The following is a 19,012-nucleotide window of genomic DNA, read 5'->3' as shown; positions in this document are numbered from 1 at the left end:
CATTTTCCAAAGTTTCAGCTCGATATTTTATTTACAAAAAATGTTCTCAGGTTCAAAAAAACATTCAGTGAACTGAAAAACTGTGGTCGGTAATATAGGTATGTAGCTGTGTCACATGCCCTTAAGTGAAAATTCAACTGTTTCGTTTAAAATTCACGTATTAAAAAAAAATCTATTTTTTTGTAGAACATGATGTTTTTTTTTTAAAGTTAATCTCCTTGTTTAAAAAATTTTCTTCTTGGTAAATATTTTCAAGTATTTCAGTTAAATATTATTTAATAATTAATTCTTTTAGTGAATAATTTTTCAATAGAGTCGTGTTACCGACTGAGTATTCACAGCTGTCGATCTGAGTTGAACTATCTGACAAGTTGCGACTTTTTTGAAAAAGGAAGGTGGCGGCGCTAGGGGCTTTTTCCAACTCAAAACTTTTCCGTCGCTTCGTCTCTTACAAGGCAATCATGGAAAACTTAATAGTACCGTTTTTCCTTACAAAATAATTACTCCAAGGGACTCAACCGATGTCGGCTCATATATTTTCTTCCTTATCCCAAAAATTCGATAAACTTATTTAATTCAATAAAAAAAAAGGCGGACAAAATTAACATTACTAGGTCAAATTTTGATTGCGTCACAGACTACCATTTACCCTTAAAATTAATTTTGGTCTGAAAAAAGATCTTCTCGCTCCGCTGGGGAAGGATATGGGTAAAACAGGGTGTCTACCCTACCTGAAAAACCTGGAATGGTCAGGGAATTTGTATATACCTGGAAAAACCTGGAAATGTCGGGGAATTTTGTTCAAAGTCAGGAAATTTTTTCGCTAGCGTGTTTAATTTTTCTTTAAATATCGGAAAAAATCTTTTTTAGTTAAAGAGGCAACTCATGTTGAAAATAGCTCTTTTTTAGTTGAATTAAAATGTTTTTGATTAAAAATTAAAACTTTTTTGATTGAAATATCAACTACTGCATTTTTTGGGGGTTCAGAATTCTTTTTTTAATGAACATTTAATTAATAGGTTAAATTTTAAACTCTTTTGATAAAAATTATTTTTCTTTAAAGTTCATCATGTTAAATGAAAATTTGTCTCTTTGGTTGAAAACTGAGATATTTTGTTGAAAACTATTTTTTTCCTTAGCTGAAAATTATTATTTTTCACTTTAACTATTTTGTAGAAAATCATTTTTTTGTTTCTTTGTTAAAAAATAATTTTTTAAAGTAAAAATGTGATTATTATTAATTGTTGTAATTAAAATGTAGCTATAGAATTTTTGGTTGAGAATTTATCTTTTGTAGTTGAAAATTTATTTATTTTGTTGGCAATTCGTCTTTTTTAGTGTAAATGAATCTTCTTGATTGAATTTTCACCTTTTAATTGAAAATTAACCTTTTTGGTTAAAAATTAACTATTCCAGTTGAAGAATTAACATTTCATTTGAAAATTTATCTGTTCGATTTGAAATTCCACTATTACATTTTTGATTAAAAATAAATCGATTTTAGTCGAAAATTCGTGTATTCGGTTGAAAATTCGCCCTTTTTAGTTGAAAATTGGTCTTTTTTTATTTATTTAAAAATGCAACTCTTGTTTAAAATTCATGTATTTTTTTTATAAATTGTCCTTTTTAAGGAAAAACATTAATCTTTTGATTTGAAAATGTTACTTTTTCGTTAAAAATGCAAGTATTCTAGTTAATTATTTACCATTTCATTTGAAAATTGATCTTTTTGTTGAAAATTCCACTATTCTAGTTGATGATTAATCGTTTTAGACGAAAATTCATCACTTTGTTAAAAAATGTAACTATGCTTTTAAACATTGTTTTGGTTTTTGTTAATTTTCTTTTTCTTTTACTGAAAATGTAACTATTTCAATTCGTCTTTTTTGGCAGAAGTTAATCTTCTTGTGAGAAAATGTATCTTTTTGGTTGAAAATTCAACTATATTAGTCAAAGATTTCTAATTTTCGTTGAAAACTCATAACTTTTATTAAAAATTAAAATATTTGGTTAATAATTCGTTTTTTTTCCTTGAAAATTAATTATTTCTTATCTAAAAATTAATTGTTTTCTTATCTGAAAATTTTACTATACCATTTTTTATCGAAAATTGATGGTTTAGTTCAAAATTGATTACTTCAATTGAAAATTCAACTATATTAGTTAAAGATTTTTAATTTTAGTTGAAAATTAATTTTGTTGTTGTTAAAAATTCTTTTTGTTTATCTGAAAATTTAACTATTCTACTTTTGATCGAAAATTGATGTTTTAGTTCAAAATTCATCACTTCGATTAAAAATTCAACTATATTAGTTGAAGATTTCCAATTTTAGTTGAAAATTTATCATTTTCATTAAAAATTAATTTTTGTTGTTGTTAAAAATTCGTTTTTCTTTCTTTGGAAATCAAATATTTCTTATCTGAAAATTAATTTTTTCTTCTCTGAAAATTTTACTATTCCATTTTTGATCGAAAATTGATGTTTTAGTTTAAAATTCATCCCTTCGATTTAAAATTCAACTATATTAGATAAAGATTTCCAATTTTAGTTGAAAATTAAACAATTTTGTTAAAAATTCATTTTTTGTTGTTGTTTATAATCGATTTTTTCTTATCTGAAAATTTAATTATTCCATTTTTGATCGAAAATTGATGTTTTAGTTCAAAATTCATCACTTCGATTTAAAATTCAACTATATTAGTTAAAGATTTCCAATTTTAGTTGAAAATTAAACAATTTTGTTAAAAATTCGTTTTTTTTTGTTGTTTATAATCGATTTTTTCTTATCTGAAAATTTAATTATTCCATTTTTGATCGAAAATTTATGTTTTGGTTCAAAATTCAACTATTGTTTCTGATTACATTTAAAAAATCCTTACACTGATTGAGCATTGCAGTATTTTGTTGAAAAATTTTTTTTGTTTTGTTGAAGTTAAATTTTGTTATGGAAAATTTTATTATTTTTAGTGCAAAATTCAACTATTTCGTTAAAAATGCATGCATTTTGTTGAAAAATCGTATTTTTGGTAGAAAATTTATCTTTTTGATTTAAAATTGAACTATTTTAACTGATAATTTAACTATTTCATTTTTGTTTTGAAACTGATTTTTTTAGTTAAAAATTGATATTTTGAAATCAAAATTTAACTATTTATTACCGGAAGTTTTACTAATTATTTCGAAATGGAACTAATTTCTTAAAAATTTATTCATTTGGTTGATGGTTAATCATTTCAGCTGCCCAAACTTTTTTTGGTTAGAAATTTAATTATTTTGTTGAAAATTATGTTTTCCAGTTAAAAATTAATTATTTTCAACTAAAAGTTTAACTCGTACATGTTTTGTTTAAAAATTATCTTCTGAAGTTGAAAACTCAAATATTTGGTTGAAAATTCCTGATTTTTATTGAAAATTCGAATTTTTGCAAGAATATTTAAGCTTCTTGGTGACTGATTCCTCTTTTTGTTTAAACAAATTAATTTCTTTGACTGAAAATTCATTTCTTTTTATTTGCAAATTAAGCTATAACTATTCCACTTTTGCTTTCAAATTTATATTTTTAGTTCAAAATTAATTAATCTTGCTGAAAACTCGTTTTTTGTTGTAAAATTTCTTTTCTAACAGCAAATTGAACCATTCTAGTTTTGGTTTGTACATTTATCTTTTGTAGTAGAAAATTTATATATTTTATTGAAACTATCTTTTTTTGGTAAAAAATTCATCTTTTGAGTTTAAAATTGTATAATTTTGTTAAAAATTCATTTTTTTCAACTGAAAATCTAATTCTTGTATTTTTGATGAACAATTTTTTTTTATGAAAAAAAAACCAACTATTTTGTTGAAAATTCGTTCTTTTTATGATTGAATATTTATTTTTCTAACATTTGAACTAGTTCGGTTGCAAATTGATCTTTTTCAGATAAAAATGAATCTTTTGGATTGCAAGTTCAACTAACCATTCGGTTATCAATCTATTTTTTTGGTTAAAGATTCATCATTTTAGTTTAAAAAAATTCATTTGTTACGTTATTGATTTAGTGTTATATTAATCTTGTAGGTGTATGGTTGGTTTTATTCGTTGAAAAATTTAGAAATTTGGATATTGTAGCAATCCTGAATAATGCGAATAATATTTTTTCTGTTACTTTGTCTTTTTTTAACATTTAAATTAGGCACCCTTTCCAATCTGAAACGATAAATTTTCCCGCAAAATTTAAATAATTTACTTATCATTAATAAAGATAGAAAATACGATTTTTCAAATCCTAATTCAAAATGCTTATTGCAATTTGTTGTACCCATAAATTTAAAAAGCCCACTTTCTTTATGATTCAAGATGCTGTTGTGGTTAAATATTTTCCAACAATCTTCCATCCAGGCACGGTTCGAAATAAGTCAACAAACAGTAACTTTCGACCATCGAGCACGGAATTAGGAGAGACATTTTTCCTGCACATCAAGGTAGGTTGATGTTCAAATTAACTCTTAAAGAGCACACTTCCGTAAAATTACATCAAGAGCACACTGGGTGTTGTATACCCAAGGGTATTCAAACGTGTGCTGTGCCGATGGTATTGGATAGTTTTTTTTTTACAAGAAAATCGATTAATGATGTTTAATCTATTTAGTTTAAGGAGAAAAAGGTTTCATAACAGTTTTTGAAATTCAAAGTAGTTGAAAAAAATCCTTTTTGGACAGAAAATTAATAAATGACTTCTTTCACTCTAAAATTCATAACTTTGTAAGTTTTTGATATTTTTATTTACAATTTTACCTGAATACTAAAAGCTTCAATTCAATGAAAAATGAAACACCTTACTTTGCGTGATTAAACTATTTTATTGATCTTAAACTGCGTATAAAAATTATAAAAATTAAAATTATGTGAAAATGACATAGAAAAATAGGTTTTCATGTCATTTGTTAATTTGGCGCCATATGTTCCATTTTCTTGAATTTGGTACGTTTTGTTAAAGCGCAAATAAGTCGATGGGTCTTTTACACCCAGTGTGTCCTTTAAGGAATAATAATAATAATAATAATAATAATAATAATAATAATAATGATTCAATGGAGCTTCAGTTTTATACGTTTTCCATTTTTATCAACTAATAAAGGAAAATCAAAGCTTTGAGAAAGTTCAGTTTCTTTAGAAGGTAAAAAGAACAAAAATGAAGATCCTTTTAAGATCTAAATGAAATCTACTTTCTATTTTATGTAATAAAAACATAACGCAAAATATCTCACAAAAGAAAAAAAAGAGGGATAAAAGGAAAAGAGCAAACCCAAACCAACCTCAAACTATTTCCTTATGTATCGTTCATAAACCACGTTATCAATTTAGGGGGCAAAAATTATTTTTATTATTATTTTTTGGTAAAAAATTAATTTTTTTTATTTAAAAATTAAGGCTTCTAGTTGATACTTCAAATTTTTGGTTGAAAACTCTGGAATTTTATTAAAAGTTCGTCTTTTTGGGTAGTAAACTCTTCTCTTTTTTTTACAAATTTTTACTTTTTAGGTGAAAATTTAACTTTTTGTTTCAGAATGCTTGAATTTGATTAATAATTCGTTTTTTTTTCAAGTAAATTAATTTTTTTTTAGTTTATACTTTTTAGTGAAAAATTGAACTTTTTGGTTGAGAATTCTTGAATTTTGTTAAAATTTCGCCTTTTTTGGAAGTAAATTAATCTTTTTGTTTAAAAACTCATCTTTTTTGGTTAAAAATTCAACTTTCTGTTTCAGAATTCTTGAATTTTATTATTAATACGTCTTTTTTGGAAGTAAACTAATCTTTCTTAAAAATTTCTTAAAAACTTCCTTAAAAATTAAAAAAAAATTGTTCTTAAAAATGTAACTTTTTGGTTAAGAACTCTTGAATTTTGTTCAAAATTCCTTGTTTTTGGTAGAAAATTAATCTTTTTGTTTAAAAATTCATCTTTTTGGATAAAAATTGAACAACTAGGTTTTAAAGTTGAAATACTTTCTTAAAAATTAAAAATAATTTTTTTTCTTCCATTCTTAAAAATTCTATTTTTCGATTGAGAATTTTTGAATTTGATTAAAAATTCGTTTTTTTTTTGTTAAAAATTTAACAACTAGGTTTTGAAGTTGAAATATTTTCTTAAAAATTAAAAGAAAAAATTCCTTTCTTAAAAATTCAATTTTTGGTTGAGAATTCTTGAAGTTTATTTAAAATTTGTCTTTTTGGTTGTAAATTAATCTTTTTGTTTAAAAATTCAACTTTTTGATTGAGAGTTGTTGAATTTTGTTAAAACTTCGTTTTTTCGAGGAAAAATTAATCTTTTTGTTTGAAAGTTCATCTTTTTTCGTGAAAAATTTAACAACTAAGTTTTAAAGTTGGACTACTTTCTTAATAATTCAAAAAAAAATTTTCTTAAAACTAACTTTTTGTTTTACAATTCTTGAATTTGGTTAAAAATTCCTTTTTTTTTGGTAGATAATTCATCTTTGTGGTTAATAATTTAACAACGAGGTTTTAAAGTTGAAATACTTTCTTACAAATTAAACTTTTTTTTTGAGAATTCTTGAAGTTTATTGAAAATTCGTCTTTTTGTTAGTATACTAATCTCTTTATTAAAAAATGCTTCTTTTTTATTTGAAAATCAAAACTTTTTGATGGAGAATTCTTGAATTTTGTCAAAAATTCGTTGGGGGGGGGGGGGTAATCTTTTGTTTAAAATTTATGTTTTTGGTGAAAAATGTAACTAAAAGTCTTAAAGTTAAACTTGTTTCTTAAAAATGCATTTGTTGGTCGACGATGCAAAATTGTAGTTAAAAATTTATCTCTTTCTTTGGAAATTAAACTTTTTTGTTGAAGTTTACTTTTTTAGTTTAGTTGAAAATTTAAGTTTTGGGTTGCGAGTTCTTAAATTTTTTTGAAAATTCGTATTTTTTGGTTTAAAATGAAGCATTGACTAGTATGACGCAACCTTTCCTAAAACTATCCGGTCAAATTCGGTCAAGTTTGGCAAAATTAAAGTCTTAATCAAAATTTCATATTTTTGATTTGATAATTCCACTACTTTGTATAAAAAATTCGTGATTTGTCTTGAAATTTTAATAATTTAGTAAAAAAAAATCAACTATTTGGTAAAAAGGTAGTATTTTTTATAATTTATAATAATTATTTTTAATTAAAAGTTTAACTATTCAATTTTTTGTAAAAAAATTACCTTTCTTAGTTAAAATTTCAATAATACCCGGATTTCACAAAACAGAACATTTTATAGAGAAAAATATTACATTCCTACCGAAAAAGCTAAAATTTTCACAAAAAATGGAATATTTAAAGTGAATTTTCAACTAAAATGATAAATCTTCAACTAAAAAGATAAATTTTCTACCATAAATAAAATACTTAATTTTTTAACTACTTAAATAAATTTTCAAAAACAATAGTTAAATTTTTAACCCACAGACATTAATTTTTAACTAAAAACATGAAGTTTTAACTGATAAGTGTACTCTTGTACATACTAAAAAGAATGGGGATTTTTAACAAATAGTTCAATGTTCACCTAAAACAGATACATTTAAAACAATTTTCAACTAAATATTTGAATTTTCAACTTCAGAAGATAAATTTTGTCCCAAACAATTATGAGTTAAATTTCTAGTTGAAGCAATTAATTTTCAACTAAAAAACATAATTTCCAACCAAACAATCAAATTGTGAACAAGAAAGAAAAAGGTTTGTCAATTAAAATGATAAATCGTCAACTAAATAAATACATTTTTAACAAAGTAGTTTCATTTCGAAAAAAGTAGTTAAATTTTCAAAGAAAAGGATGAATTCTCAACGAAAAACGTGATATTTGATATATCAACCAAAAGTAATGTTAATTTTATACAAAAAATAGTTGAATTTATCCGAAAGGGATTAACTTTTAACCAAATATTTGCAATTTTTAACCATAATAATAAAATTACCTTCAACTTTAGTTTTTCGAAAATTCCCCAACTCTATCAGGTTTACTCTGAAGTTTCCTGACTTGCTGGAATTAACTAATTTGTAGCAACTCTGTAATTTAAAAAAGTATGTGTTTATTTTACTCTCGAATGTTTTTGTACAAATATATGTAATAATTATGATATATGGGTTAGAATACATTAAGTGTTCTCACCTGAAATTAATTTTTGTTCGATCGGATGGAAAGCACTTTTCATGTACCTTGAGACTATTATAATAATAAACGATGTTTTTTTTAAACCCCATATTAAAAAAAAATATATTAAAAAAAAATTCCAAAAATATATATTTTTCATACTCTTTGTAATCATGTACAATAAAAAGTGGACCGGAAATGTTTTCTTGGTCAAATTTAGATTTTTACACTTTCTTTTTTTAATCAATTTGTGAAAATTTTCGACCCCTGTATCAACAACCAGTTGATAAATAGCCACTTTACGTATTCTGCCCTGTATATTTTCTTTAACAATAAATGCTTTAAATTATCTTAAATGCTCTATAAATGCTCTGTTCGAGCTTAAATTGAGAGCATTTGCTGAACATCAATTCTTTGACATTTATAAGGTCTCTACTGGCAGTTCATAATCTATAATATATTTTGTAGAAGATGGCCGAATTAGATTACGAGATTGAACGCAGAACGAACATAGTTTCTGATCGAGGAGACACACTCCAGCCGTTCATTATCGCCGTTGGTAATACGTTCGAGACAATAGATTCCGTTTACGTTTACGTTGATGGTATGAGGTATTTGATGGACAGTATCGTGCAAGCAGTAGACGTATGCTTTAAAATATACCAAGCACTAAACGCCGCGTACCCCACTACCGGCCAACAAATCTGGAATTTTATTCAGCGTTACGTGTACAAGATTCACACCTGTACCGATGTTGAAAGCGCTTCACAGGCTGAAATTGCAGTCGATCTCTGTTTCCTAGAGCCCGCTTTGAGGTAAGTTTTGAAGATGTTACACATTTTCTATTGGCTAATTAAACAGTTTGGCATCTCAATAAGAGGGTTCTCAATAAGAGCGCTTGCCCTAATTCGCGATTGAGCAGTACCCCCACTACTATGCTTGTTTTAAATGCCACCGGATTCAGTGCAAGGCTTCTCAATAAGAGCCTTCGATGAAGTTTGATTATTACCCAGGCGATGTTTGTCGGCATTAAACTCTGAAACCACTCAACCGATCTTGATGAAATTTCATACACTGTGTGTAATTTGGTCTGACTTGAGGGATAGGATACTTTTTATCTCTATTAATTACTTAAATATTTTTTTATTGCAAATAAATGTTTTTATTTGTAAGTTCTATGAGTTTCTAATAGATGGCGGTGTATGTTAGTTTATTGACAGACATTTCAATGTTTTGCCTTATCCAGGTTGGGTAAGAAATCAATAGATGGCGCCATGTTTTAATTCTTTTAATAGTTTAGTATAATATTAATTCAACTTATTATAACTGAGTTACAGCAACGCGTGACTGGGTCTGCTAGTAATTTATATATAGTGTGAAGTATTATATATAAGATTCATTTGTTTCATACATTTCTTGTATAAAAAAAAATTAATATTATCTATCAAACTTCACACTATATATAAACTATATATAATTTTTACGCATGGACAATCACTTTCTCGTTTTGGTAAAGCGGCGATTAAAAAAAAATATTAGTAAAAAAGTGCATTGTTTTTTATTTACCGAACCATGCTATCTTCTTTAACAATAGCCACGAATTGCAGTTATGAAGCAAACGTTTACGCGCTATTCGAACGAGAAAAATCAAAGAGAGTTGAACCGCTCTTATTGAGAGACCCGCTTACATATAGAGCAGCACAGCCCTATGTATTCCCCCCACTTTTCTGATTTTTTTAGCGTCTGGTCAGTGAACTAATCCGACAGTTGGCGGTCCAATCAGGACGACTGACTTTTGTGTTGCAAGTCAGGCTATGACAATAATGAAGAAAATAATTACATTTTTCTCGTCCCAAACATCTGGATATTCCATTTTTAACCCATGTAATTTAGAAGTTGTTTTATCAAGAAAAAGAACAATATTTTAATATTTAGCAAGGTTTGACTGTTTATATAAAATAACCATTTATAAATAAAGTACAATTTTAAAGAAATAAATTTAAACTTTAGACGGTACAATTTTAATTGTTACTTTTGAACAATTTTTCATTTGAAGCGAAATTGTTTATTTTTTTGTATAAATATTAACTGAACAATTATTCATTCAGGAAAAATTCGAGTAAGTCTAAGAGATATTTATCAGTTTTGAAGATTCAAATATAATTTTAAGCTTGAAAATATTTGAAAAAAATATGAAACAAAATATAGATTTCTCAATATTTCAAAATCAAATGTTGAAGTTTATGAAGAATTTTCAAAAGATTGAAGAAAATAAAAAAGTTTTTAGAGGTTTCAAGATGATACCAATTTTTTCTTAAGAGTGCTGGAAAATTTTTTTTTGATTATTCATTTAAATAATAATTCCAAGAGAATATCTAAACTAGATTTTAAAAAATTTTTGATCTATGAATAACAATTGAATAATTATTAATTTCTAAGGACCTAAAATTAAAACAGATTTATTTATAATTTAAAAAATGTTTAATTAAAAAATGTAATCTCTCAATTTGTAATGTCTCGCTAAAAATTACTCAGTAAAGATTAGTTCAGTCAATAGATGGCGCTCCGATCAGATAAGCCTGTTTTTGCATTGTTATGTATAGCAAAAATAATAAAATTCATGAAAAACTTGATACTTTTAGAGGATATAAAGGAAGAACATAGTTTTCAGTGACAATAAGAGCAGTTGTAATTAGTAACCCCACAAAAATGAGGAAAACATGTAATTTAATATTAGGAAAATTGTATATAAAGATGAATATTTTCAAAACAGTTTGAATTGTATTTATGTCTTTCTATTGTTTATTTTGATGGTGTAATTAATTAGTATTGCAAATAATCTTAATTGTTTTTTATTAATTTATCTAGACATTTCCGCTTTCTAAAAAATATATATTTATATATAATTTATTTATAATCAGGGTGTCGACTTGATCGGGAAATCGGGAAGGACTGGGAAAAATCCTGAAAAAACCGGGAATTGAATTAAAAAAACCGGGAGTTGACTTGTGATCCTAGCAAAATTCAAGTTTTCATTATTTTAGTAAGTTTGGTCAATTTAGAAAAGTAATTTTTACTTTATCTACAGTTGCACGGCACATTAGTAAAAATAATTATCGTTTTCATTTTAGGACAGTGAGTTCCGGTAAAGGAATAAAATTTCCATTAGGACAGGGAATTTTTGACTTGGAACGGGAATTTTTTTAAAGAATTAAAACTGGGATTTAGAAGAAAGGAGTTTAAAAAATACCCTTTTCAAGTCAAAATTCGTCACAATTTTTTTAATAATTAATTTTTTTGTTGTAAGATTCATAATTTAAATTGAAAATTCATCTCTTTTTAAAAATGTTACTAGTTTGTTAAAAATCAATTTTTTAACTAAAAAGTTAACTATTCCAGTGGAAAATGTAACTATTTCGCGTGGAAAACGGACCTTTTCTAGTTAAAACTTCAACAATTTGGATGTAAATTTGTCTTTTTAAAATGAAAATTCGTTTAATTCGTGGAATATTCACGTATGTTGTTAAAAATGGACTTTTTTAAGTAGAAAATGAGTTTTTTTCCTTGAAAGTTAATCTCCTTATTTAAAAATTCTTTAAAGTTGAAAATTCATCTTTCAGGCTAGAAATAAATTTACTTGGTAACTATTTTTCTGAAAAGCCGATTTTTTAAGAATTAAATTTTTAACGGGAAATTCGAATATTCTTCTTTGGTTGAAATGTTGTATATCTTTTCTAGTTCAAGATTTTACAATTTGAATGTAAATTTGTCTTTTCTAATCAAAAATGCATTTCTTTCGTTGAATTGTCAATTCTACATGTTTTATTTTACACATTTTTCTCATAGAAATCATTTTCAATAGGATATTTACCGTTTTTACCAATACATAACAATGCAATAATAACCTGGACACAGCGCCATCTATTGGATTTATTTGAACTACGATACCCCTCCGCATACTAAGAGAACAGAAAGACACTTTAATTTTTAAATAAAAAATATCAATTTCAACCAAATACTTGATTTTTCATCCACAAACATAAAATTTCTACCAAAAAATAGAATATTTGAATTGCTCGTTAAAAATTTAATTAAAAAAAATCGGATTTTCAGAAAAACAGTTAAATTTTCGGTAAAAAATGCCTTTTTATCCAATCTTAAATTTAATGAAAATTGATTTTAAAGAAACGAGCTTATTTTTCAACCAAAAAGACGAATTTTTAAGTAAGGAGATTAAATTGTAAAGAAAAAACGAATTTTCTAACAAAAAAGTCGATTTTTAAACAATATACTTAATTTGTCAACGAATTAGATGAATTTTTAATTTAAAAAGATAAATTTACATTTAAATTGCTGAATCGTGAACTAGAAAAGGTCAATTTTCCACCCGAAATAGTTATATTTTCTACTGAAATAGTTACATTTTAACTAAAAAAATTGATTAAAATAAAACTAGTTATATTTTTAAAAAGATATGTATTTGAAATTTAATATGATGAATCTTAAAAAAAAATAATTTTCCACCAAAAAGTTCAGCTTTAGACGCAAGTAGTTGAATTTTCAAGAAAAACAAAAGAAAAATTCTTAACGGAACATGTTAAAAAAATGTCTATTGTAATTTATAAATGTTTCATTTTCGAAAAAATGCTTCTATTTTAAAAAATACTTGAAGCACTTACTTTTTTTTTTAACAAAATTTCTGTTCCATGTCAGAAATTCCCTGTCCTAAGGGAAATTTTATTTCTTTACCGAAACTCACTGCCCTCAAATAAAAACGATAATTATTTTTACTCATATGCGCTACAACAAAGTTAAATTTTGCTACGGTCAGAAGTAAATTCTCGGTTTTTTTATTCAATTCCTGGTAATTTTCCGGGTCTTCCAGGTCATTTCCGGATTATCCGCTCATGATTGCATCCTGATTATAGATGAATTATATATAAATATATATTTTTTAGAAAGCGTAAATTTCTAGATAAATTATTAAAAAAGTATATTATAAGGCTAATTATTAATCTTTAAACTATTATTATTATTATTATTATTACTTAAATAATATTATTAATCAATTTTTGAAATTTGCCACAATTACAGTTGTTTATAAAATTAATTAATGACATTAGCAAAATAAACAATAGAAAAATATGAATACAATGCAAACAGTTTTGAGAATACTCATTTTAAAATTTAAGAAATTTAAATGAGATTAAAATCAAATTTAAAATCCTTTTTATTGTCCAATAATCAAGATAAGAAGAAGAATTACTGAAAATAAAACCAAGAATCTAACGAATTATTAATTTAACGACGATTTAATTTCTCCTGAAAAAGAAAAATGAGAAAGCAACCAACCACCTTCTTTCTCTTTTTAATTTTTTTTTTTCATTTGAATTTTTTTTTGCCTTGATAAGGGTTCTGCATGAGTGCCGAAACGTTGGTTATTATTTTTTACAAATGTTTTTTTATTCTTATTTGATAATAATAAAAATAAGAAGGGCGAAAGAAATAAAGAGAAGAAAGGGGATTTGGTTGGTGGCTTTCTCATTTTTCTTTCCTCTTTTTTTTTGTCCAAAAGAAAAGGGAATTTTTTTGTTCCTTTTTAATGAGAAATTAAAAAAAAAAGAATTTTTTTTTTCAGATTGCAATAGGAAAATTTTCTGGTGGTTGTCCAAAGTTGGTCGTTGGATTCTTGGTTTCATTTTCAGGAATTCTTCACATTAATACTCATCTTTATATTCAGTTTCCCTAATATTTAACCACATTTTGTCATGAATTTTGTTGGACGACTAATTACAGCTAATTTTATTGTTACTAAAAACAATTTTTTTCCTTATATATAAAAAAAATTATCAATTTTTAAATGAATTTTTGTGTTTTTGCTGTATATAACAATGCAAAAACAGGCCTATCTGATCGGAGCGCCATCTATTGGATTTATTTGAACTACGATACCCCCCGGATTAAAAAATAACACGAGTGGATGTAGAGCACTCGGCTCCCGAACGATGCCCCCCCCCCATTCCCCAATTCCAGGACACTTAGATCGTTTAAAGTACATTCATTGCAATAAAAAAGCCCGAAAAACATTTTAAAAATGTTTAATAAATCAATTTTTATATTTTTTGTCGTTCCCATACAATCAAGAATATTTCCTCTTTTAAAAATTTAGTAATTAATAGTAATTAAATCGTGGTACTTAGAAGTACAATTAAATATTTTTGATAAAAATAGCACTAAACGCACGCGCGGTTCACGCCCGTGGACTTTTACAATATTAATTTTATTAATAATATAAATATTACTTATTTTTTATTACTTTTTTATTACTTATTTATTTGTTTAAAAATGCATTCTGGAACGAAATCTCTTAAAATTCTTTGGATTTAAAAAAAAATAACTCGAAACATCAAGAATCGTATTAAAAACTTTAAATGAAATTATTTTCTTGAATATTCAACAATTTGGTTAATCTTGGTAGAAAATTTAACTGTTTTGTTAAAAATACGTCTTTTGACTTTAAAATTCAACAAATTGATTGAAAATTTATTTTTCTTGCCTAACTATTTTTCTAAATTAAAAATTCAACTATTTTATTGAGTATTTATTTTTTTGGTTTAAAATATCACCTTTTACTGTTAGAAATTTCATCTTTTGTAGTAAAAATTGCAACCTTCGGGTTAAAATCTATTCGTTTTTGGTAGTAAATTATTTTTCTAATTAAAAATTTAACTGTTGTGTAGAAAATTCGTATTTTCGTTTCGATAATTTAACCGTTTAATAGAAAATTTAATTATTTTGTTGAAAATTCGTTTTTGTTGGATAAATCTAGCAGTTTTTAATTTCTAATTACAATCTTTTTTGTTTTTGTTGAAATATCATATATTACATTTATTGTTGAAAATTCATCTTTTTAGTTGGAAAATTAAGCTTCTTGGTTGAAATTGGAACTATCTTCTTTAAAAGCTCAGCTTTTGTGTTGATTCATAATTTTAGTTGAAAATTCGTTTGCTTTTTTTGATAAAAATTAAATTTTTATACCTACAAATGTGATTATTATTCCTTAAATATAAACAAATATTTCGTTATTCAAAATGCCATATTTTTAGTTGAGCACTTAATTATTTTGTTTATAAATTAATAAAATTTTTTTAAAATTTAACCACTATTATTTTTTAACTGAACCATTTAACCACTATTTTTGGTCTCTTTTTTATGACTGAATAAATTCTCTTAATTTAAATTATACCAGAGCTAAAAAATTTCTCTTCAAATGGTTTATTGTTTTCGAAAATCTGTATAAAATAAGCCCAGGGTGAAGCCAATTTGTCTAGTTTTTAAGTATATATTGCAAAAATAGTGTAAATTTCAATTTTTTCCTAAATTTTCAATAATTTTCGAAATAGTCAACATTTTTCAATGTTCTTAGGCTCATTTTTAAGCTTTTTCTCCATTGTATCACAACAGCTTATAAGTATAAATGGTAAAAAAAATTCTTTTCGAATTGCAAGAACTTGAATTTGTAATGAAAAAGTTGGAAATATTTGAAAACATCATATCTGTAGGCAAATCAGAATAAAAGTTAAATAAATATATAATTTGAGGAAATTACATAGAAACTTCATGATTAAATGTTTCATATATTTTACAAAAATATTTTTGTTACCAAAAATAATATTGCATTTTTGTCAACTTTTTTGTTACAACTTCAAGTTCCTGAAATTCAAAAAGAAAAATTTTTAAGATTTATACTCATAAGCTGTTATGATACAGTAAAAAAAAGCTTCAAAATTAGCCAAAGAACATTAAAAAGTATTGACTATTTCGGAAGTAATTGAAAATTTAAGAAAAAATTGAAATTTACACATTTTTGCAATATCTACTTAGAAACTAGACAAATTGGCTTCATCCTGGGCTTATTTTATATAGAATTTCGAAAACAATCAACCTTTTAAAGATAAATTTTTTTAGCTCTGGTATACTATTTCATAGAAAATTTACTTTTTGTTTAAAATTTATACTTTTGTGTTGAAAAATGGAATGACATATTTTCTGGATGAAAGTTCAACTTAAAAACAAATTGTTTTTTATTACAAATTCATCTGTTTTAGTACAAAATTGATCTTTTTTGGATAAAAATGCAACTATTTGGTAGAAAATGTAACTATTTTGTTAAAAATTCATCCTTTTTGGTTGAAAAAATTATCTTCTTGGATTGAAAATTTAATTTTTTTCGTAGAAGCTTATTTTTTTGCTACAAAAATTTAATTTTTGATGTTACTGACTTAACTGGAATCTTTTTTGCATGATAACTTTTTGGATTGAAAATTGAAGTTTTTTGGTAAAAAATTATTTCTTGTGAAAAAATTCATAGTTTGATTGTGAAAACTGAATTAAAATCTTTTTTAACAGAAAATTCAACAATTTTCTTTGTTTGATAATTCAACTAATTTGTTTAGAACCTTTGGTTGAATCGCTTTGTTAAGAAATCACTTTTTTGTTAAGATTTATATTTTAAGTTGAAAAGTTATCTCGTTGGTTAAAAGTTTAATTATCTTTTCATAAATAAATCTTTTTAATTGAAAATTCAACTACTTGGATCAAAGTTAAACTACATTGTGATTTTTTTTTTATTGACGGCTTATGTCTGGTTGAAAATTTAACTGTTTAGTGGAAAATACTTTATTTTGTTGTTTAGAATTCATTTTTTAACAGAAAATGGAACTTTTCCATTTTCCAGGATTGATATTTTTTAGTTAAAAATTCGCGCTTTTTTTTGTAAGCAAATTATTTTTTAGTTCGAAATTTCCTCTTTTTTGCGTAAAAATGCATCAGTGTCGTGGAAAATTAATTTTTTGTTTGAAAATTGAATTTTTGTCAAGAAAATTGATCTTCTGGTTTGAAGGTTCAATAATTTTGATAAAATTTTATTTATTTTTTGAGTGAAAAATCTTTATTTCTTTGAAATTCCTCTTTTTGATTTTATAATTCTTTTGTGGTTTAAATTTCATTTTTTGTTGTTGATTAAAATATAAACCATGACACTTTTTCGTTGAGAATTTATCTTTTTTAGGTTGAATATTCAACTATTATGTTAAAAATTTAATTATTCTGTTGAAAATTCCAGTATTTTGTTAAAGAGTTACCTTTTAACGTAGAAAAAACTTTTTTTTGTTGTTGAAATCAATTATTATATTTGAAAATTTTTTATTTGTATATGAAACACTGTTATACTCCGCTTATAAAATATTCTATGGTAAAAATTCTATGGTATAATGTGAGGCAATTGAATTTTGAGATTACAGTTTCAGCCTAACAGTGTTAAACAATTAATGAGCTATTGCTTTGCATATTTTAAATTCCTGAATATGTCTGAGCTAGAAAATAACTCATATTTAACCGCTAAAATAACCTGAACAATAAAAATATTGTTAAAAATCATGAATTCCTAACTTCTCTTAAATTCTTTTAAATTCTCCTAAATTTTGTCATATTCTCGATTATATAACCTATACTTAAATTCTTGGGAATTTAAGAAGTCTCATAGGCACTCAGGCTCAACGATAGCATGTTGAACGTATAGCAGAGATCTCAAACTTTTACTAGATGGCAGCACAGGTCCTAATTTAAACGCGCTCCTATTCAAATTTTAGTCTGAAGTTGATATTGGGGTCATTCTGACCCCATGAAAGTGATGCAGGTTAATTAATCCATTAAGTGTTATTTTAAGAGATATAACGGAATTGGATAGATTTTAAACGATTCTTGAGGTTTCAAGTTATTTGTTAAAAATCCAAATAATTTTAAGAGATTTCGTTCCAAAATGCATTTTCAAATAGTTTGTTCTTAATATTCTTAACGTCCACGGACGTGAACCGCGCGTGCGTTGAGTGATATTTGCAGCAAACATATTTAATTGTACTTCTGAATATCACGATTTAATAACTATTAGTTAAGGAATTTTTAGAAGAGGAAATATTCTTGATTGTATAAGAACGACTTAAATGATAAAAAATTGATTTATTAAACATTTTTTTTATGTTTTTCGGGCTTTTTTATATTGCCATGCGTGTATTTTAAACGATTCAAGTCTCCTAAAATTGGAACGATTAGAATGAACCACGGAAGAGCTGTGCGTCGATAATGGAGGGGGGGGGGGGGCAATGTTTGGGAGCCGAGTGCTCTGCATCCACTCGTAAAATAACAACGACCACATATGCATACACGGGCGCTGCATTGGGCCGGTTTAGAGTGAGCTAGTTTTTTCGGTAGAGAATGGGGGTACCACAATTCACAGAAATTCCTTCCCTTTCAGCCCTGAGCGCTCTTATTGAGAAGCCCGACTGTATTCAAATGATTGATTAAGCTTACTGATTATCTACTTTTTCTAGGGAGTATTTATGGGACGGTTCAGAACTATCTACAGAGAGGCGACATCAGAAAGCTTGAACAGTTGGAAGGCTGTACCTAAAGTATCAGCTGATTAAATTTAATAATTTCTTCCAGACTTGTTCATAATGTTTGACAGGAATTTTTAAATTTAACTTGGTCGAATGCTTTAAGTATTTGTGTGAGATAAAGAAGGGATATAGATATATATTTTATTTAGCAGTGAGCATTACTGACTGTCTATAACATAAAAAATGAGTTGTCATTTATGTATAGTTTGTTTGATCTCGGCTTTGAAATCTCTGATTACTCACTGCCGTCTTTTTCACAATATGAAATGTTATTCGAAATATACTTAAATTAGACTAGGCTAAGATTGTAAAAATAAAGTTCAGCATTAATTTTTCAGAAAGCATGTTTTTATTTAAATAATATATTGAAAACCTGTAAAATCTTTACGAACTAAAGATTTTTCGAACGTAACAGCTCAAGGGAG

At 25.6% G+C, this 19,012-nt stretch overlaps 1 protein-coding gene across 1 annotated transcript in view; it reads left to right on the top strand.

Annotated features, from left to right (window-relative positions):
- Positions 1–18,890, top strand: part of LOC117176643 — a 36,342-nt gene extending 17,452 nt beyond the window's left edge. The window contains exons 5-7 of the mRNA XM_033366898.1: positions 4,338–4,462; positions 8,599–8,945; positions 18,519–18,890. Coding sequence (XP_033222789.1) covers positions 4,338–4,462; positions 8,599–8,945; positions 18,519–18,576 — 530 coding nt within the window. The 3' untranslated portion in view covers positions 18,577–18,890. The remainder of the gene's footprint in view (positions 1–4,337; positions 4,463–8,598; positions 8,946–18,518) is intronic.
- The last annotated feature ends 122 nt before the right edge of the window (positions 18,891–19,012 follow it).

The sequence above is a fragment of the Belonocnema kinseyi genome, chromosome 1 (assembly GCF_010883055.1).
Source record: "Belonocnema kinseyi isolate 2016_QV_RU_SX_M_011 chromosome 1, B_treatae_v1, whole genome shotgun sequence".
Taxonomy (NCBI): Eukaryota; Metazoa; Arthropoda; class Insecta; order Hymenoptera; family Cynipidae; genus Belonocnema; species Belonocnema kinseyi.
Note: the sequence above shows the minus strand (reverse complement) of the source record. Positions and strands in the feature narration are given on the sequence as shown.